We start from the raw sequence: 23,392 nt of genomic DNA, 5'->3' as shown, positions 1-23,392 counted from the left end.
CGTTTGACTTGTGACTCGGAGTGTAATCACTAGTGGATGCCAATTTTCTCCCAAGCAACCAAATACAGTACCCTAGCAACCAAATAAACAAAGCCTTATATCTTCGCATCAGAACATCGTAGAGACATGGGGGTTGGAATGTTTGACTCGTGACTCTGAGTGTAATCACTAGTGGATGCCAATTTTCTCCCTAGCAACCAAATACAGTACTCTAGCAACAGAGTAAACAAAGCCTTATATCTCCGCATCATAACATCGTAGAGACGGTTGGATTGTTTACTTGTGGCTTGGAGTATAATCACATATTCTCCCCAGAATTTTGCCACGGCAAGCACCACTTCACATTTTCTTCAGGAAATGTACCTATCTAGTATATTATTATTCTTATGTCTGCACACTTTTTCGGCGCGTAACTCGTCTCGCACGGTTTGCCGTAGTCCCATGAAAGAGGGCTCAAATCGACCGGATTATTGAGGAGAGGTGTGCTATGACCATCAGCGGAGGGGAATTTTTTGGATTTCGATTTGGCACGGAAGTGGGGAATTCCTGCCGTTCCTCTCAAGGTCCCGTTAACTGTATGGACTCTGAAGGGAAAGCAGACAGCACAGGTTACCCATTGCACTGCACCCGTTATTTTGCACATATCTGGTAATCATCGTGAGGAGATTGTGCTGTACCTAGTGCATGATTCTCTTTCTCCCATTATTTTGGGCCATGCATGGTTGGCACAGCACAATCCTCACGTTGATTGGCAGCGTAATGTTATTTTAGCATGGTCTTGTCATGTGTCGTGTCTTGGGTCTGCTCCTTCTGGTTCTGTTCTTTCTGTTTCTCAGGTTTCGACGGTCGATCTGACCGGGGTCCCGGCGGAGTATGCTGATCTATCTCTGGTTTTCAGTAAAGTCCGGGTCACCTCCCTGTCTCCCCATTGGCCCTATGACTGTGCCATCGAGCTTCTCCCAGGCACTTCTCCGCCTAAAGGTAGACTTTATTCTCTATCTGGTCCTGAAAGGGACTATGGACAGTTATATTAATGATTGTTTGCGTGCTCGTCTCATTCGTCCCTCGACCTCTCCCGCTGGAGCTGGGGGTTTTTTTGTTAAAAAGAAGGACGGCTCCTTACGTCCATGCATTGATTACAGAGGTTTAAATGACATTACTGTTAAAACAGATACCCCTTACCTTTAATGTCTACTGCCTTTGAGCTTTTGCAGGGAGCGCGTTTCTTCACCAAACTAGATCTGCGTAAAGCTAATCACTTGGTGCGCCATCAGAGAGGGCGATGAGTGGAAGACGGCATTTAATACCCCTTCCGGACACTTTGAATATTCCGTTTTACCGTTGGGTCTCTCGAACGCTCCGTCCGTCTTCCAGGCTCTGGTTAATGACATGTTGAGAGACATGATAAACAAGTTTGTCTTTGTGTACCTGGATGACATTCTCATCTTTTCCCCTTCTATGCAGGCACACACTCAGCATGTTCGCAGGGTCTTACGACACTTACTTGAGTATCAGCTTGAGAATCATGGCCCCTCTCAAGATCCTTACATAGGTATTAAGCCACGCCCCTAGCAACCACTTTTGAGCACCCTAGCAACATAAAATTCAAACAGTTATATCTCGGCATCATAACATCGTAGAGACACGGGGGTTGGACCGTTTTACTTGTGACTCGGACTGTAATAACTGGCCACATCATTGGCCACTCCCAAGCCACGCCCCCTAGCAACCAAATATGAGCACCCTAGCAACGGAATAAACAAAGCCTTATATATCCGCATCAGAACATCATAGAGAAACGGGGGTTGGACTGTTTGACTCGTGACTCAGAGTGTAATCACTAGTGGACGCCAATTTTTTCCCTAGCAACCAAATACACTACCCTAGCAACCGAATAAACAAAGCCTTATATCTCCGCATCAGAACATCGTAGAGACAAGGTGGTTGGACTGTTTGACTTGTGACTCGGAGTGTAATCACTAGTGGACACCAATTTTTTCCCTAGCAGCCAAATACAGTACCCTAGCAAGCAAATAAATAAAGCCTAATATTTATTATATATAGGAACTGGTGGAAGTTTCCAGGAATCCTCACAGCTGGTTGTGGGTAGTGGTGGCTGTGAGGTGTGAAGGGCTTTTTAATATGTCAATGACCCACAAGTAAAGGTGCCTTCTCTGTTTTCAGAGTTGGGGGGGGTTAACCATGTCTCTTCAAGAGAGCACATATTGTGATACATAAAAACTGGATAAAAATACCATATATCTACAAGTGTGTTTGCTAAACACGTTTATTATTAATATAATTTAATTAGTCTATTTAAGAAACGTAGTATCATTAAAAATAACTGAAATTCAATGGACACAATTACCATTTTAATGTGTGAAAATTATGTCTCTGACTCTTCATGTTTAATGTAGTCAAGAGTAATGCAACAAATGTTATTTCAGAATATATATTTCAGACACTCTGCCTCCAACTGCCTTGTGTCAGAGTGTTGTGCAATCATCTCTCAATGCTGCATACATGGTATAAAAGAAGCAATTCAAATGAGATCTGGGTATTTTGTTTCAAAAACATCATGTAACACATTTTTTGCTAGCTAGGATGTTGATAAATTCAGTACCAATGAAATGTAAAGCTGCTTGTTTTGTTGAGTGTGGCTTGTTTTTGCTGATGTCTCATGATATGAACTTCACTGATTCTATTGTTATTATGATTCTACCCTAACAGTTCATACATTTTTTTAAAAGAGAAACAAAAAATCAATAGACAGGTCCATAATTTAAAAATGTGAATGCAAAACATGTTGGGTGATACAGACTGACAAACTCAGAGGTAAAAAAAAACTTTAATTTGGCCCATCATGCCACGTAAAAAAAAGTATAAAAGTCATTGACGTGGATGTAATAACTGGAATATATACACGCAGATGTACATATTTCTAATAAAAAAATTCTAATGTTTTTTTGTTTTATTTGAACATTACAAAAATGTAAATTGAAAAAAGCAAGGGATTAAAGTGATTTTTTAAATGAAAAAATCACATCATAATCTGAAAGTTGTACACAACATTTCATTATGTAATAATACTATTACGTATCTGCCATATGATTTGTCGCCTCAGATGTTACCTGAGATATTACCTGAGAAGTTCACGTTGTCGTTTTTGATTTCCCTAACCTAAACTACAATCTTACATTCAGCACTTAGCGTCTATATCACAGCTCTCAGCCCGCCCTCTGTTCGTTGATTGGCCGGCTGTTGCGGAGCCGGAAGAAAACTGGGAGAAGGTTTGCTATCTCAGACTGAGTACAGAAGCAAACTGAAGTTGAGCAGAAGTATGAAGTCTGACGTAGTCAGGCTAGTAAGTCCTGGTAACTTGAAATAAAGAGTTGGGTAAATTATTTAAGTTGAGTAAACTTGAATTTTAGTAAAGACAACTTGAAAATGTAAGCTTGTAGTTGTGTTTATTTTGTATATTAAAATGTTAAATGTTTTCCGGTTTCCGCCTTCTCGTTACAGTAAGTTAATGATTTTCAACTGTGATGGAAAATTTTATCTCTACTTATTTTATCTTTACTAATTACTACTGTTTTATGATTTAAGCATTTATTGCTGTTTATTATAAGTTTTAATGGTATAAGCTGCATAAGTTAACTAAGCTAAATGTTTTTCTTTCTTGACCTTAAGTTTAGTTAGCTATGTGACATTATGATGGAAAATTACTATCTTATTGTTTAGACTTAATCTTAGGTACAGAGTGTACAGAGAGGATGTGAAAATGTCTAGCAGCTAAGTATAAAAGTTTGGGTGCAGAGTTGGAAGTTCGCCTTTTCTCTGCACAATCTGAATTGTGCAGACAGAAGTGCCTCTTGGAAGATATAAAAATTATTTCAAACTGTATTGGGTTCTGACTATAATTATTCATGTGTTCAACAGGGTAAAAAATTCCACAACACTACTCAACTTTGTAAGTCCTGGTAACTTGAAATAAAGAGTTGGGTCAATTATTTAAGTTGAGTGAACAACAGGGACAGGGATTAGACTAGTCCTAGACTAAAATAAATGTAAAAGCTGTCCAAACTGAAAACAACTTGCACTGACATATCTTGAAATATACCAGTGCCCATTGTTTTGCCTCAAAATGCACACAAGTAATGATTTTAGTACAGCATGTTTGTTAAAACTAGTTATATTTCCTAACTAAACTAAGGTCTAGTCCTGGCTTAAGCTAATCTCTGTCCGGGAATCTACCCCTTCAACTTGCAATTACTTTAAATTTTAAATTAATATAACTTAACTGAGTCAAAGCAATAATACAACTTAAAAATGTAAGTTGGGTGAATTTTTTTTTACAGTGGTATACTTTGGATACTTTTTTGCCCAAAAGCATCTTACTCATATATTTCCACACAACCGAATGAAATACCCTTCTCTTTTTTTACACTTATAGCACACTTTAGTGATATTTGAATTAAATGTATGTACTATGATTGGAATAATGTATTGTCTGGTTAACTAATTACTTGAAGCAGTCTCAGATGATGCCATTTGCCACTCTTCCACAGTTGTATTGACCTACAGATCCGATCTTCATGTCTGTCCCAATGTCTTGTTTCTTTAGACTTGGCCACACACTCTTTATATAGTACAGACATCTGGCACCAACCTTTTAAATAGTTAAGCATAATTCATTCTGAAGTAGTAGAACTTTCTTCATTATAATGATCAGATACCATGATAATACCATGGCTTGATCAGTTTATAAGCAAGGGCAATACTGTTTACAATCCAATGAGACATCCTCTGCTTGGTGACAGCTTTCCCTCTCTGCTGACCACCATAACAGACAAAGAGCTGGTCTGAGGCACTGAGACTCTGAGTTCTGTCGAGGCCCTGGGACTCAATGTTACACTAAAGACAGCAGGTCCAAACTGAAGGCACGAATAATCGACCGAAAATGCATGGAGGTCCCCTACCCTTCTTAACAGAAGCCAAAGCGAGCAGGGTCACAGTTTTCATTGTGAGAAACTTCAACGTCACAGACTGCAGAGGCTCAAAAGGGGCAGCCTTCAGGGCATTCAGCACCATGCACAGGTCAAAAGGAGGAATTGAGGGAGGGCGCGAAGGATTCAGCCTTCGGGCACCTCTTAAAAACCTAATAACCAGGTCGTGTTGATCCACTGATCTACCATTTTTTGAGGTTTGATGAGCGGATATAACAGCAATTAATGGTGGAGGGTGACAACCTACCGTCCAACCGAAGCTGAAGGTACGAAAGCACAACACTAAGGGGGCATTCTCGGGGGTTCTCTCATTTGGAGGAACACCAGTCAATGAACAGGTTCCATTATAGTGCTCTCGCTGCAGCAATAGTGTTAGATGCTGCCTGCTGTAAATCACTTAAAACCTCAGCGCGTTAAGGACCAAACCTGGAGATTCCACAGGTCGGGCGCGGGTGCCATAAAGTGCCCCCTCCTTGAGAAAGAAGGTCGTTCCTCAGGGGAATCCACCAGGGAGGGGCTGTCACGAGGAGTTCGGGAAACCAGTTCCTGGTAGGAAAATAAGGAGCAACCAGTGAAATATTCTCTCCATCCTCCCTGACTTTGCACAGAGTCTGTGCGAGAAGGCTCACTCTGGGAAACGCATATTTGCGCAGACCCCACGGCCAGCTGTGTGCCAGCACATCCATGCCGAGTGAGACGTCGGTTAGTGAATAAAACAAGCGACAATGGGTTGTGTCTGCCGAAACGTTTCCAAATGAGCTGAACCGTCTGGGGGTGGAGTCGCCATTTGCCGGGATGCGCTGCTCGTGAGAGCACGTCTGCCACTGTGTTGAGCTCTACCAGAGCAGTTGGGGTGCTGTCCACACCCCTGAGACTGCTAGCCTGCCGCATGTGAGCCCCCATCTCTTGTTGGAGCCATCTGTGTGTACTACAGCATGTCTGGAAACATATCTCAAGGGCACACCAGCCCGAAGAAACACTGGGTCTGTCCACGGAGTGAAAGTGAGACAGCATGCAGGTGTAGTGGTTAGATGGAGTGGTCGGTCATGAAGCCAATGCTGAAGCGGTCTCATATGGAGCAGCCCAAGCGGTGTCACAGCTGCAGCTGCTGCCATATGCCCCCGGAGCCTCTGAAAATGTTTCAGGGAGACCGCTGACTTGCCTTAGAGAGTATTGAAACACATTAGAATTGACTGTACATGTGCTTCGGTTAGGCGGGCTGTTAGTTCGACCAAATCCAGTTCCATACTGAGAAAAGAGATCCTCTGCACAGGGCAAAGTTTGCTCTTCTCCCGGTTGACCCGAAGACCCAAACGAGCGAGATGCTGAAGCGTTAAGTCTCTGTGTTCACACAGCATCTGCCAAGAGTGAGCTATTATAAGCCAATTGTTGAGATAAGCCAGAATGTGAACACGCCTCTCTCTCAGGGGTTTTAACACCTCCTCCACTACTTTTGTGAACACACTGGGAGAGAGAGACAGCCCGAATGGTAAAACTTGTACTGATATGCCCTCCCCTCGAATGCAAAGCAGAGAAACGACCTGTGGCGAGGGAGAATGGACAAATGAAAGTACGTGTCTTTCAGGTCTATGGCTGCAAACTAATTTTGGGGGCGAATACATTGAAAAATACTCTTCAGCGTTATCATCCTGAACCGCATTTTAAGAAGTGCACGGTTCAGTACACGCAAATCCAAGATCGGACGTAACCCACCGCTCTTCTTGGGTACTTTGAAGTACCGGCTGTAAAACCTTGACATCATCTCGGTTAGAGGGATCGGCTCTAACCAAGGCGGACTGTGCGTAATAACCAATGGGATGGGCTGGGCTGGGAAGCTGTTGCCAGGCACCCACGGAACGAATGAGGGGAATTAACAGCACTACCGATGTACCCACGGTGGGGCAGCCAAGTGGAATGGAGGTGGCTGTCAGTGTGTGCCCCATAGCAGCACGAGCATCGACAGTGTGTGGTGTAACACTGACCTGAGTCCGCTGAAGGGTGGCATGGTCATCTGGCTTCTGAAACAAAGTGTCCAGAATTCCGGCAGCCCCCGCTGGCGATGGAAGAAGAGGAGGGTGAGCGGGTATGGGCCCGCTCACGGCTCTCACGTTCCTCTGGAGACCTGGAGAAAAGGGGGAATGCACTCTTGATAGTTGTGGGTGTTGGCTGAAAAGCTGGCAGAACAGAAACAAACTAACCTTTTGAGAGTGATCCCCTGCATCTCCAGGTCGCCCATCTCAGGACTGCTTGGACATTTCTTTACCTTTACGGGTTTTGGGCTGAGCAGGCAGGGCAGGCTTGCTACGGCGGGTACCTCAGCACTGCCTGGAGGAACGATAGTACCCGTAACAGGACTCCCTTGGCGAGGAGCAGGCTGAGGTGGCGGCGTAGATGGACCGGAAAGGGCAGCTGGTTTCTGACACGGCATGATGGCCTCAGTCTGCTTGGCGATCGAGAACTGCTGTGAAGCACTCTACCACGTCACCGAAAAGGCCAGTCTGCACATTCAGGAGACGATTCTTATTGACCTCATTCATGTCTGCGAGGAAAGGACTGGCTTATCTGTCCCAGAGGCCAGGGTGGCTGGACGCAGCTGCATCTCAACCAACCCCTCCAGAGTCACCATACCTTTAGCGGCTCATGAATCGAGAGAGGTGAGGGGTGAGGACTGAAGGAGTCTGAGAAGAGAACGGGGTTCTCCATGACCCAGCCGGCTAATCATGCACCTCGGGGAAGACAGTTACTGGAGGCGAGTGTTAAGATGCACAAGCAGCTCTGAGTACCAATCGTAAGGCAGGACCGCAGGGACGCAGCTAGCAATTTTGGGCCCTATGAAAGAATAGGGGGTTGGGCCCCCACCATACCCATTTCGCACCAAACATACAATCCAACCTACTGTAGCTATTCAAAATCTTTGTAATTTAATAATACAGAACTATTTCTTTTGCTATTGTTTTGACCACAATTATCAGTATTTATAGATACCTAAAATGTCTGCAGCTAAGATAATTTATTGTGCAATGTAAATTTAATTGAACAATACAGTACATTAATCAAATATTCAGAGAAAATGCAACATTCCTTTAAGATTAAAGATAAATGTGACCATGCCTGTGAAAACCCAGGTGAAGTACTTCTTTGTAATTTACTGTTTTCCACATAAAATCGTCCTACATAATGTAAAGAACATTTTGTCAAAATATAAACTTGATATCTTTAATATTGTTTGAGTAATGTCATGTCAGCGATTGAAATCATAGTGAAATTAATGCTTGAAATTAAACTGTGATGCTTTTTATCTCACAATAAGATTTGAGACTTTAGTCTGATTTTCACAGGCAGTCTCAGTGACATACTGTATACTTGAGCTGTTACACACACCAATGACATTGTAACATTTAAAATGGCGAACAACAACAATGCATCTTTTCTATACAGTTACGTTATGCCTCAAGTAAGACCAAAAATACTTGAACAAAGCTTGTATTATAATTATTAGCATTATTTATAAGGTAAAGAACAAGTTTCACACACCAGCAGCTTCAGTAAAGCAAAAATAACGACAGATCATTGAAACCGTGAAATTAAGAAAACAGCTATACTGTTATTAAATGATTCTTTAGACTGTTTTTAATAAACTAAAATTAAATGAATGACAACTATAGCAGATTACGACGTAGATTTCCATTGATTTCTTAAACCTGTTGCAAGGTGAGAAGCTTTAATATACATAACTGGACTAGTTTAGCCTGAAGCCCCATTCGGATGGGATTAGTTTTACAGGGGTAGATGGCGTAATGTAATTTTACCACAGGACATCGGTAATATTAATGATCAATTTGAAGGGGATTAGAAATCTCTGTAAAACATTCAGAAGTGGGAGGGGTAACTCGTTTGCGCAGCGCATCACCTCTCGTCTTCACGTGCACGTTACCTTGTTTCCTGATATCAGATGTGCAAACAACATGAAACAGACAAGGAAAACGGGAAACACTGTGATTAATTTCAGTTTGGGGAGAACGTCAGTTACAGAAACAGTTCCGCGCATTTGAGAAGTAAATTTTACTTTTTTTTTAAGTTTGTGTCGTGTTATTCAGAAACTGACTTGCCACTGACTTGTTTTTCCGTCTAGAACGCAAGTAAATGCTTCTTTAAGCGCTTTTATTTTTAAAAGAAACACGCAAATTAAAAGGAAATGACTCAATTTACGTGTATATTTACAGCTGGTCTATTCGCACTGGATAAGTATTCAATTTATTTATAAAGACTTTCTCCGGACCCTTTTACAGAAGGTAAAAGTCGCCGTAATCTTTACTGACATTGTCCGTAATGATTACTGACATGGAGCATTCGGACTGGACAAAATCATTGAGAATCTGATAAAAATTGCTTTACCCCACCTCCCTATGTAAAACTAATCCCGTCCGAATAGTACTTTAGTTGCATTTCAGTTTTATCACAATCAACTCGATTCACGACTGCATAAAAATACTTCCTTGGCATATTGCGTTACAAAACATTGGAGTGTGTAACCGATCGCATTTCTAGTTCATGTTAATTAGCTTATACGGGCTACATTAATTAAAACAGCTTATAAGGGCTGGTTTCGTGTTAGAATCATAACACAAAACACAATCCCCTTGTGTTTTTTAAACTGGGGTGATTAGAGCGAAGACCTTACAGTGGAAAGAAAACTGCATTGTATTGCTCCAGCGTGACATTGTGTAAACTGCATTTATAGTAAGGAAGAGGACATATGCAGATATTAGAGGTGCACGATTCAGAAAATTTCACGATTCGATTCAATTCCGATTTTTAGGCTCAAGATTCGATTCAAAAAACGATTTTCGATTCAAAAACGATTCTCGGTTTTAAAAAACGATTCACAGTATGTAAATGTAGTTTACTTTTTCCTATGTGACTGATTGTAGTACATATACAATTTTAAAGAAAAGAAACACAACAAATTAAATGTAGTTTGATATTACTTTATGTTTTTATGCAAAAATAAAAACTGATATGAAGCAATTAGATGACCCCTTTTATCAAACTCTATTAAATACAATAATATAGTATATTAATGATAGACAGTGCAGGTCTATTATAAATGTGACTGGTGTTATAATGGTTATTATTTCCATTAGAGCAGAAGCAGGAAAAGTGCCTCTCTTTCTATTTCTCTCTTGCCGATTAAAAAAAAGCTAAATCCACTCATTATTTCAGATCTACTTGCTGTCCCAGAAGTCTACTTGCTGTCCCAGTGACAGGGGACTTTACATTACAGCTTTGCGTTTTGTAAATCTTGAGTCAGCTTGAGCTTTGCTCGTTCAGTGAAATAGGCTTAACATAAGCATTGTCTTTTTGCTACTATCTCTGTGCAAACTTTTTAGATTTTAGAAAATATATGGTTTATTAATAATAATAAAAAAAAACAAGAGCCAGTTGTTATCCCCATAGAAACCGTCGGCCATTCTCTGATGGACTCGGGTTTTACACACAAAATTAATCAAACTTGGGACCCGAAGTAATTTAGCTATGACTGACCCGGACCCGACTGACCATTTCAAATACAAACCCGGAACAATACAGGCCGCGGGTGCTCCGTGAAGTCCTCTAATGGTAAAACTTTGCTATAGTTCAGAAACATGAAGGATACAATGTGACATGAGCTTGTACGCGTCGCATCCTAATTCATTGAGAAACAGAGAGCACGTGAACGCACACCGAACTCATCTTGTCCCACACAAAATGTCATTATTAAAAAGTGTCATCATCACGGAAAAACAAAAAAGACAAAATTTGATGCCAGATATACTTGGGCACTTGTTAATATTCCTGGGCAGCGCTGCAGCAGCAATGTGTGGGAAAGACTGTGACAAGAGTGTGCAGGCGTCAGTGTGACTTTGACGCACCATCTATGGGAATACTGAGATAAACTCATTTCAGGACAATAGTAACACGGCGTTACAAAAAAAATATATGAATTGATTTTTGGAATTCTATGAATCGATTCTGAATCTGTAATGCTTGAATTTTTTTGCACACCCCTAGCAGATATTATAGCAAATAGCAGTAAATACACACACCTTGTTTTCTTCTGAAGTTCACGCGCACTGTGAGACCGTGGATTGAAGACGGAGCTAAAACGCAGAGTAAAGACGGGGCGGAGCTAAGAGGGCTCAGCTTATGGGGGTTGTGTGTGCGGCACAGTCCTTGGCTGGGGCCCTCAAAAGTTTATGGGCCCTTAGAATCGTCCTGACTTCCCCCCCTTACAGCGCCCCTGCAAAACAGTTTGGGTGGAGGAGATTGAGTCCACTCCACACTACCGCCGCCACCGCCCGAGGGAACATGGCCGTCATCTTATGGTCGAACTTGGGGTGTGCTACCCGGCCCGAAGGCGGGAGCAGATCAGAGAAAGACGCCCCACCTCCAATGCAGCAACAGGCATGGGGGGACCAACAGATACCAGAGGCATTATAGAACACGAGCCAACCGTCTCCATCGGAACCGCTGCTTGTTGCAAATCAGTGCTGAGAGTCGGAGGACGTACCTGTTGGCCGATTCAGTACTGTGATGCAGAGAACATCTTTCCAAAATTTTGCCATGGCACCTTTAACAGAGCTCTGCAATGAGGGGGAGGGGGGTGTTCCCAGAGGAACGTAACCCGCCCCCGCATATCCCCACAAACACCGCCTTAACGTGCTGAAGGCCCAACACGAGAGACGGAGATTGTGACCATCCTTAAGACCCATGCATTTGCCGCATCCAAAATGGCACGGACGAAATTACATCTTTAAAAAGACGCACTCCGCCGTAACAAGAGAGAATGGCTGTCTTTAAAATGACACAAATTCCACCCGTGCTGCTCTTTAGCTGTGCTGAGTTGATGAAGCACGCAGAGGAGAGGCAACGCAAACACTCAGACTCAAGTTCAAAACTGAGAAAAAAGAGAGGTGAAGATCCGCGAGCTTCCGCTGCAAAGCACTGGGTCATCAATCAACAAGAGAGCTTCTCTTGTGTTTAGTGTTTTGATATCGCACCTGCCTCTTGTTAAATACTGAACTGGCGGGGCTGGATTTTTGGTGGGTTAACACAAACGGGTGTCCAGTTCGACTAGATAAGACAACTGACCGACATCTTTTATGGCTGAAATAAGTGTCAAAGTTGAGAGGAAAAGGATACTTTGATTGGTCAACCCCATTTCTCCTTTCCACTCTTCAAACCACTTCACCCTCACTGAAAGCCGGGATGATCGTAAAAATTCCTTAAGGAAACAGCATGGCTTTGCAAAGTATTGGCTTACTAAAGAACAAATCTTTACCTTCTTTCACCAACAAAATGGACATAAAACCATCACCTATTGACTTCATTCTTGTTTAAAGGTGCAGTGTGTCAATTTTAGCGGCATCTAGTGGTGAGGTCACGAATTGCAACCAATGGCTTAGTCCACTGCTCACCCCTCGCTTTTGAAACACATAGAGAAGCTACGGTAGCCGCCACCAGAAAACATGTCATCGTCGGAGACAACTTAGTAAAAAATGTGTCCGTTAAGGGCTTCTGTAGAAAAATGGCACCACAAAATGGTGACTTCCATGTAAGGGGACCCTCGGTGTATGTAGATAAAAAGGTTTCGTTCTAAGGTAATAAACACGTACCGGTTCATTATGAAAGGTCTTTATACACCCCTAATAATATAGTTTTGTATATCATTTTGCATTTCCTTCAAGAGATCCTTCTAAAAATTACACACTGCACCTTTAAAGAAAATAGCATTCTGAATTACATCTCTGTGTTATGAAATTGTTCTAATAATTACAGTTATTAACATATGAATGAATGCATGCATGATATGGTAACAGCTTGCTGTGATGTTTATACTTTTTACATTCAGGACAATGCCAGTGATATTTTGGAAATGGTTTGGTTAATTGGAAAATGCATAGGTGAAAATCTAAAGACAAAGTTAAACTCTTTACTCTGAACTTTATCCTATGCAAATGAATTCCTCACAGTAAAGAAAAGTGGGCCACATTCTGTGGGCTCCTTCTGACATCAACAGCTAATCACAGTCCTGCAACAGGAAAGCGCCAATATGCAAACTCTTCCTTTTCTAAAAGTGATAAAAGTACTTTTTTCCAGACATTCCTTGTTTTGAGTCTTCACCTGCGTGCTAGAGATTGTAACAGGGCAAACCCCAGCTTCTGAGTCTTCGGCCATGTGCCAAGAGACTGAAACAGAGCACCCAAGTTCTAAATTTCGGGCTGCATGCTAGAGATTGTAACAGGACAAACGAAAAACCCCAAGCTTCAGAGTCTCCCCTAAAAAGAGAGACATTATCAGAGCACTCAAGTTTAGAGTCTCCCACTGAGAGAGACAATAACAGATCACTGAAAAACCAACCAAGTATCTGAATCTCTCCTTGACATTTTACATCTCCTCATTCAGAGTTTGACAAGAGGGACTGAACCAGATCGACCACAAGTTCAGAGTTTCTGGCCTGTGCGTCCAAGAGACTAAGTGGATCACACCATGTTCCGAGCTACACATCCAAATAGGCAATAACTCTTGTCTGCAACAAGTCTGCATGTTCCAGATTGTAAAGGACCTTCTGCAACGGCTCCAGGACCGCATCTGCATGTTCCAGATGGCTAGGATCTTCTCTGTGCACACAGAGAACAGCATTTTCACAGCACTTTGTGTTTAAAGCTGTGAACCTAAACCTGACTCTTTCCCCATTGCAGCATGGAAAATGGACTGCTTATTTCATTGCAGAAAACGTAAATCTCACTTAACCAAACCTTTTCCTGAAACCTTGGCATTGGTCTATTCTATCAGTAACTATTAACCATAGATGCTTTCCAATATTGCATAACTGATTTCTTTAAAGGGGACATTCCAGAAGACGTTTTTAAGATATTAAATAAATCTTTGATGTCCCTTGAGTACATATGTGAAGTTTTAGCTCAAAATACCATATAGGTAATTTATTGTGGCATGTTAAAATAGGCACTTTATGGGGCTGAGCAAAAATGCACCGTTTTTGTGTGTATCCCTTTAAATCCAAACGAGCTGCTCAGGTGGGCAGAGTCTCAAGCGCTGGCGCTGTAGACAGAGCATCGAGGGAGATTCTCTCACGAAAAAAGTTAGTGAGCGATGTTAAGCATTATATATTTGAACATGTTTAAAAAGTCAATTATCTGTTTTATGCATACTAAATACATGTTTATGCTTAAACTTTAGAGAAACAGATCAAATGACATGTTTAAGTTTATTGTGTACACATATTGAACACATTCGCGTTTCTGTCAGTCTCTCATCTATTTTGTAACTCCTCATTCATTTGAAACTTCAGAGAAACATTAAACAACATATTTACTTATTGTGTATGATAGTGAATACGCGTTGTTCACTCACTCTGTCTCGTGCAGTGCATTAATCCTCATGTTCATTCATATAAACTTCAGAGAAACATATTAAACAACATAACTTACTTGAAAGCGAACCGTCGCGTTGCTCTCTCTCTCGTTCGTTCGCTCACTCGCTCTCTCTCTCTCTTGCACTAAGGTAACGTTAATCCTTTAGAACGTTAATTCAATATTTAGAAAGATTATTAAAACTACAAGTTATAAGATTGTAGGCTCCTGTTTGTGTTTGATGGAATACAAACGCGTCGTTCTTTCTCTCTGTCTATCGCACTCGTGAGGCCGTTCATGGTTGGATAGCGCAGTTGAAGGGGCGGTATCATTATAATAAGATCCCTTAGCTACGTCATGCGGGGAGCGAAATCTGCATGACCTATTTATTCACATGCTTGCAGAGAGAGCCTTACCAAAACAAAGTTACAGGGTTGCTATTTTTCATGTTTTCTGGGTTGGTAGAAGCACTGGGGACCCGATTATAGCACTTAAACATGGAAAAAGTCTGATTTTCATGGAATGTCCCCTTTAATGTTTAGCCGATTATTCTTTAAATATTTGTGTTATGAGAAATAAGGTTTTCATCTGATTAGCGTCACTTCTATTTTCTATTTTTTTGTATTTTAGTTTCCATCTTGTTCTATTGTTTAGTATTTTAGCATCATTTAGTAGTGTTTTTAGTTATTATCGTTTATCTTTTGTTAATAAATTCCATTTTAATACCACTGTGTCTTCGTTGTGTTGATAATACAGTTAAAGGGTTCTACAAGCTAGCCAGAATCTCACAAACTCCTTCACATAAATTAGATGACAAACTCCCTCCAATTTACATATATTCTTATTTGTTGAATTATCTATTTAGATCATTTTTATATTGTTAAAGTGAAAGACTTTAGCTGGTGCCCAGAGTTAAATGAAGGAGGGGTTATCTGACACACGCACACACACTAGAGATGAAAATCACCTCTAGTGTCCTGTGTAAGGCATGCTACCCAATTGTTGCCTCATGTGAAAATCAGTGCATTAATTGGTGCCTGTGTCAAAATCACTACATCTTTCACATTCTCTTACATAATCATTAACAATCTGAATCACAACCACTCCTCCTTTATCCACTGGTTTTACTATAAAAGTCCTATCTCTTTCCTCCTTAGAATAGTTGTCATGTTGTCTTTGTGTTTTTTTTAATCACTAAATATCACCTCAAAATTATGTTCAACCAATCTACAGTAAGTTACAACTGATAAGTTTCTCTTTTAATAAGGTGGATTAAAAGAACTTTTAACTTTAAAAGGGGTTCCGCTCTTTTCAACTTGGATGGAGGTTGTACATTCACACTAGAAAACCAGTTTATTCCTAGGGGTTCACATACTTTTTCTTGCCACTGTATCTTTGCAGTTCACTTTGATGATGATAGCGAAAGTGACATTACTAGCTCATGTAAGTTGCGTTTAAAAAACAAATATTTAAAACTTTGCAGGCTGAAACAAAGAAAACGCCATCTAGGTCACTGAATTGCACTCCGCCTTTATGTAGGCTAGCAGGGTTTTTTGCTCGCTGAAGCCATTCGCCTGAGATTAGGTAATTGCAGTCATTGGATAAATTCAATTATACACGTTATTAACAAAATTGTTATATCAAAGTGTATCACTGAATTTAGCTCTCCAAATGAATTTGTTTGTTAAGAAAACTAGGGGGCACAATTTTTTTCTGAGGCTTCACTAGTTCGCCTGCGCATTCAGGTCTTGCCTTATATACGCCCATAATGATGATTGACCGGCCTGAATGTTTAGGCTCCTCCCGAACCTAAGTTTAGAACTAAATTTCAGTAGTTCACTTGCGCATTCAGGTTTTAATGATTAATGGTAAAGAACTTGGCTTGCTGTCCTCAAAGGGAGCTCTGCACCAGAGCTCTGAACCTTCAGAGAGAGCGAACCTGAGGTTCTTCCCATCAAAGAATGTTTGAAGGACGGCAAGCTGGGCAGATGTCTGCGAGTATTAAGTGTCTAAGTTTAAGATTAATATCCTCTCTCCATCCCAAAAATAGGTAGAATATCATGAAACCTTTCCTTCTTCCTCTGTAATTGGGCTATTATTCTGCGGTGTTAATTACATTGCATGGGGCTCCTGCTTCGGCAGTGAGCAAACTGTGCAGAATAATGCTATGCAAAATTTTGGCTTATGACTCCAGCAGAGATTAATGAAAAAGCATGTTTCTACTGCAGTACTGAGAGCGCGATGAAATCACTGCTGCGTCAGTGAGCAAAAATGTACAGAAAAAGCTGTGCGAAATTTTGGCTTATGACTTCTGCAGGAGTTAACCTCTCGACGCACACTTATTCGTGGGCAGGATGACGTCAGTTTTTTAAACAATGTTCGGTATTTTACACTTAAAGCCCTGTTTTCAGATTGTTTATGATGAAATAGAACGGTTTTGACTGAAATTTGGACATATGATGCTGGCCAGAGAATTTTCGGTTTCTGTTGTATCACCCACTACCCCTACAATGGCTGCATAGGTGCACTGGAACAATCCTTCCTAAAATGCATTAAACTTTTGTTTACAAAGACTTGAAACTCACTGAGTGGTCAGGGGTGTTCACTGATATGCTCACACAAAAGTCGTTCCAAAAGATGCTTTCCAACAGGTGTTTTACCATTCGTTGTAAACTTGTGGACCTATTTTTCCAAACGCCTCACACCCGTACATTCTTCCGTTGAGAGCTTGAATAATCGACACTCCAGCCCAGTTGGTGGCAATAATACACCTTTGCCAACTGCAAAAATACAAACAATGTTCCTGGTGGCGGAGTAATACCATTCCTCACAGCACATCTAATACAATGGAGTTGGACAAAAACTACGATAAAACCTGTTGGAATCTTCTTTTGCAGAGATTTTTGTGTGAGTATATCAGTGAACACCCCTGGCCACTCTGTGAGTTTCACGTCTTTGTAAACGAAAGTTTAATGCATTCTAGGAATGTCATAAAATCTCAGACACGGTCATTTCAATGTTGGATAAATCATTCCATACTCACTGGTCAAATCAAGCTTGCGGCAAAGGGTTGAAAGCATAACACAGATGACAGTCAAATTTACTGAGCATCAACCAAACCATGTTTCTTTAAATGTTATAATCATATTTGAAATTATAATGAAAGCAATGACGAGGCAATACATTAATGAATAAAACATTGTATAATGATTAGGTGAGCCTGTTGATTAAAGTGGGCGGGTTTTCTGAGGTTGTCGTGCGTGTGGCGACAATATCGCGTCTGAAACAAAGAGAAAAGTGATGTAATTGAAGAAAAGTGAACTGAGATCGCTACTGTGGTAGAGATCACAACAAAGCGGCCAAAAGATCAACATTTACACGCATAAGGAGACCGTATGTATGCAAGCACATTCTACTATAAAGCTGTGAATACACGATGGATATGGAGAAAAAAGAGCAGTTGATTAAATTGCCAATGAAGTAAGGTTCACTACAATTGCATTTTAAAGTTCTGCTATTTGTAACTTTGGTGGAAAAGGGGTTAATAAATGCGGAATCGTGAGCAGTGCAGTCCTGTAGGCCATCATTGTTGTTTTGGTCGATCGCGCATGTCTAGTCTGAACTAACAGGTGCGCATGACGTTGATATCAAACAGCGTTTGCGGTTTTTATAACCCAAACACACCATTGTCGTGTAAAAGAACATCCAAACTGTATAAAAAAATCATTTACACAGCCCCTGAGATCACTACTTTGATAGTAGTGGGGACTAAAATTACTGCTGCTGCAGTGGTATTTAAAAATATTTCCCAGGTTAATGGGAGCGCTGGAGCTCGTCGTGTGGAGGCCTGATTCCGGGAATGGGTGGGGCCAATACTGGAAAAATTGCAGCTGGACCCGAAGGCCTGAAGGCTGCCTTATATACACCCATAATGATGATTGACAGGCCTGAATGTTTAGGCTCCTCCTGAACCTACGTTTAGAACTACATTTAAGCCCCTTTGCCCCCATGGCACCGGCCTGTGTAAGGCAAATAAAATAAGCGCATACTGCTACCTGCTGTGTGGCATTATTGTTTATTTTCTGTTTGACAGCTTATTTTATTGATATATTCACATCTGACAGAAAATATGATTACCTTGCTGTAGCCTTAAGAGAATAGGTTTAGACTGTAACCATTTGACTTCATATAGTTCAAGGCAAAAACAAAATGGCGGCTCCTAGTATTTTTTTAACTTATAAAACCTCTAATAGTTACTCTGTTTTTATCTCACATTTAAATAGCCAATCTCAGTGTAAATCTATTAAGCCATACAAGACTATATAGGCATATGCTAATACTTTGGTAAAAGCAACAATAATAACCCTACTGAAAAATCCAGCCAAGACCAGCACAAGCTGGTGAGCTGGCCCCAGCTGGTCCCCAGCTTGGTTTTAGCTGGTTTTGCTGGTGTAGCAAGCTGGTCTAGGTGTGTTTTGGTCACATTTTAAGCTGGTCTAGCTGGACTTAGCTGGTCATGCTGGAATACCAGCTGGCCCACCAGCATGACCAGCTTTGTCAGACTGGGAGGACCAGCATAAACCACCTTAAACCAGCTAAAACCAGCTAAAACCAGCTACCAGCTTATGCTGGTTTTAGCAGGATTTTTCAGTAGGGAAATTCAAAATATAATTTTATGCATAATATACAAGGTTAACAAACCCAATAGGAAACTTGTACAAATATAAATAAAACCATCTCTTCTAATAGACCCTTTTTATCAACCCGGTTAGATTATTGTAATGCTCTTTATTTAGGCATAAGTGAATCACTGGTTACTCGTCTTCAGTATGTTCAAAATGCTGCAGCGAGATTTATTTTTAACAAATACAAGAAAACGTGATCACATAACACCTGTATTGATAAACCTTCACTGGCTACCGGTTAAATTCAGAATCCAATACAAGGTGTTAACGTTTGTTTTTAAAGCATTACACAATCAAGCTCCTACATACATAAACAATATGCTAATCCCATATCGGTCTCAACGCCAATTACGCTCTTCTCAGAATATGCTGCTAACCGTCCCTCGATCTCGACTGAGGCGTAGTGGAGATCGAGCCTTCTCTGTTGCAGCCCCTGCACTTTGGAATGAGTTGCCGCTACCACTGAAATCCCTGCCAAGTATGGAGACTTTTAAAAAAGGATTGAAGACTTACCTATTTTATAAAGCGTTCGGTATCTGATAGGGTCTGGGAACTGTGAGTGATTATGTGTTTGATTTGTGGTGTCATGTGATGATGTTTGTTTTGTTGTTTGTTTTTAGAATTATTGGAATTTATGTGTAATTTTAAAGCTGTTTTACACTTATGGACAGCACTTTGGTCCATTTTAATGGTTTTGAAAGTGCTTTATAAATAAAAGTTGAGTTGAGTTGAGTTGACTTTAACAGCCCACGTGACTTTAACAGCACGTGCATTTTGGCAACAGAAGTGGTGTTGTTCCCCAGTGGTTCTAATGTGTTAGCAACTCAGAAATTTTCCCAGCATAAAAATTTCATGTTGTAGCGTTTGGTTGCACTTATGTAATATGCTAATATACGTATATATGTATCTGGCCACTTTATATTTGGCCATCTGCTAATGTCTTCTATCCACTCCACTATAGTACCAGATCTGGTAGCTGTGTTGAAAAAGTTGATAAGTCAACTTTTTAAAATAACTTTCTCTGTCTGTGTTGCTTCACTGCTGATTCTTGCTATACTTCCGTTGCCAAACTGCACGCGCTTACGTTGCCAAGTCATCATTGTGTACAAACAGTAAAAAGGTCTTTAGGCCCTTTCTGTTCTCTCTGTATATATAAAACTTTAAATTGGATGCACTACCCTACCCTTCAGTCTGACTCATACCTGTCAACGGGATTCTCCTGTATTTGTAGTCTTTATATCAAAAAATCCCACTGGCCATATTTGATGTTTGCTAAAGTCACCTCCGGTAAAGCAGGCGGCAGTATATCTGTACATATCACTATTCTTGAATTAAGTGTTAAGTCATTTTTTACAGTGTACTCATCCATTCCCTTGCGTAGTAGTGAGGGGGGGGGGGTGTTGTTAGGGTTCAGGAAATCTTCCTTATTTTCAAATCCCAATGTTGACAGGTATGGTCTGACTTGATCCTTCCAACCATAAAAATAATTTTGGGGACAGTCCACACAATTATCAAAACTTCCCTAAAAGGTGGTTCAAATTCTGAGAGACAAAGAACAAATCATTTATACTGTGTTGTTTGGCATTATTAGTAACATTGTTGTTTTCATTATTAGTAACAAAACATTACGGAGAACAGATGGGCAGATGTATAATCATGTAAGGGATTCAAATACCCTTTACTGTCTAAACAAACACATCTTTTAGCTGAAGTACTGAAATATGTCCTCTTACCTACAATCATGTGGTTGCAGATGTCACAAAAGTGGGGTTTCTTAAAGATGTGCTCCAGAAAGGTGTGCGCATTGGGGTCCGTCTGGCGTGGGGCCCGGGACGGGGAACAGATTGTGATAGGCAGGTTGCCTGGGATTACGGAGGGCAGCGGAGGTGGTGGCAGAGACATGGCTGGGGGGGTGGAGACGGATACGCCAATGGTGCTCAGATGACCCGTGCTGCTACTGATGTCTGAGAGCAGTTCTGATTTAAACTTCCCATCCTCAATTGGCCGCTGGAAAAAGTTATCAGCACTTTTGCTGCGAAGACTCTTGGTCTTAAAGGATAGTGAACGCTTTAGCCTCTGCAGCTGAAATAAAAATAAAACACGGTGAAACAAACACTTAAACAGGTTAACGTACATTGCGGTCCAAAAGTCTGAGAACACAGTGTTCTGCAATATTTTGAGGTCACTATTTAATAAGTAAATTTATGACATTGATGGCAGCTTTGTATAAAAACTCACATTTTCTGCCTTTCATTGAATCACACAAAATAGTTACAAACTGTATTATCAGGGTTTGTCATTTTAAATGTTTGTCATCAACACCACAAAAGAGTAGCATTCACATTAATGATCTAGGGTTGCACCAATACCACTTTTCCATTACCTATCCAATTTCGATACCAGAACTCTGAGTATCTGCCGATCCTGATACCGGTCGATCTGATACTATTGTATTTTTCTTGAACAGTTTAAAATTGCACACACACACACACAATCATTTAAGACAATATTAAATGTGTACAGTGCTTTCTGCTACATCTAGTATACTGTTTATTGCGCAAAACTGTCACAGTAAAAAGGCTTTAGTGTGCAGATGGTTATTTTGGGGATGATGCGCTTGACCTGTCCTTTACGCTTAAAAAAAGTTCTGGAACTCTCTTGGGCACCTTAGGGCCATTTCTCAAATGGAAGGCTGCATCCTCTGGAGATCACATATGCAGGCTGCATATTAGGGATGTGCACAAATGGTTGAATATTTGATCTGCAGTAACAATTCAAATTGGAAAAAAATGCTATTTGTATGTTTGATTGTTTTTAATGCGCCACCACAGTGTTATTTTTTTTTACAACACCTGTACTGTCTTTTACAGACTTTAATGTAAAATACTCATGAAAGTTAATTTGTATGTATTTTTGATTGTTTTGGCAATTCAAAACACAGACTAATTTAAGTATTTAAAGTTTTAACACCATGTTTGTTTTTGTCCATGGGCTCACATGTTATTTAAGCAAGATATTTGTTAGCTTCTTGTTATATAGTTCCCTTTCAGTCGGTCACTACGACGTCACGTCGTGACCGATGAATTGGGAACTCGCATCGAGAGACCAATCAGCTTTGCTTGTATGTAAAAGAGCCAATGAATGTTGGCATGCAGTATTTGCATAAAACTGGCTCCACCCCGCCAGGTGGGTATAAATGCCAGCAACAGACTGGATTCAGTAGCTTTTCGCTTCGGAGCCATCAGCTGTTCACTGCTGAGTCAGAAGCAACTTGCGTGTTTGTTAGTAGGAACCCGTGCGTGGTAGTTGGCGTGACAGCGCTACAGCGGCTTCCACTGCCTGTGTTCATTTTTGAATTTAATCCAGAGCGTGTGGTTACTGTTCCTCTGTGTGCTTCATCTTCCATCTGCACTAAAAGAGTAGTTTCCTCACAAAAAGAGCTGCACAGTGATTTGTGTCTTTTTAAAGACTACATTTCTCTGTGCTCCACGGGCGGTTTCGCGTCTTTTTAAAGATGACGTTCCGTCCTTGTGCTGCTGGATGTGGTCGATATATGGGACCGTCGGATGGTCACGATCGCTGCCTCTCGTGTCTGGGTGCAAACCGAGTCGGATCCGGAGATGGCTGCCATGCTCGCTCGGGCGGCTGAGACGGTCGGCTTGGATTGGACTCCACCTCCACCACCCGAACCATCTCGCCTGGATGATTGGTTTCTCAGGGCGGGTCGCGCTGGTCCATCCCGCTCCGCCCCGGTTCCTTTCTTTCCCGAGATGCATGAGGAGCTTACGAGGTCGTGGACGGCTCAGCCTGCTTCCCGCCTAGGGCGTCCACCAGCGGCTGCCTCCGGTCCCGCGCCGCCCCAGCAGCGACCTAAGCGGCGTCGTGGATCCGGTCGTCGGCAGGGCGCCACGCACATCCAGGCTCCCGCGAATCCCGGTAGGAAACATAAGGGTAAGCAGCCCTGAGACGGGCCACCTGGAGATAGCGAGGACTGCTCTTGGGGAGACGGTGACTGCACCGCTCCCTCCCCCGGAGGAGGGCCGGGTGGAGAATCTTCTGTTACAGTTAGTTTCTGTTCAGCCGGCTTTTCAGCCGGCACCCAGAACTTCACCAAAAGTGCAATTTCCTATTCCTTCTCCAGGTTATCGGAGACTGAACGCGCTGGGTGGCCCTCTGGAGCCAACCCGCCCGCTCACTCCTCCTTCGCCAGCGGACATGCACGGGCATCCTCGCTGCCCCGCCGTCCATCAGCGGAGCAAGGCGAGTGTTCCCATCTCGGCTTCGCTTG

The 23,392-nt window shown here is 41.6% G+C and overlaps 1 protein-coding gene across 2 annotated transcripts in view; it reads right to left on the bottom strand.

The window, feature by feature from the left end:
- Nucleotides 1-23,392, bottom strand: part of stac (SH3 and cysteine rich domain) — a 302,110-nt gene that overhangs the window by 204,552 nt on the left and 74,166 nt on the right. For both annotated transcript variants that reach the window (XM_073869434.1, XM_073869435.1), the window contains exon 2: nt 20,838-21,186. In XM_073869434.1, coding sequence (XP_073725535.1) covers nt 20,838-21,186 — 349 coding nt within the window. The remainder of the gene's footprint in view (nt 1-20,837; nt 21,187-23,392) is intronic.

The sequence above is a fragment of the Misgurnus anguillicaudatus genome, chromosome 7 (assembly GCF_027580225.2).
Source record: "Misgurnus anguillicaudatus chromosome 7, ASM2758022v2, whole genome shotgun sequence".
Lineage (NCBI taxonomy): Eukaryota > Metazoa > Chordata > Actinopteri > Cypriniformes > Cobitidae > Misgurnus > Misgurnus anguillicaudatus.
Note: the sequence above shows the minus strand (reverse complement) of the source record. Positions and strands in the feature narration are given on the sequence as shown.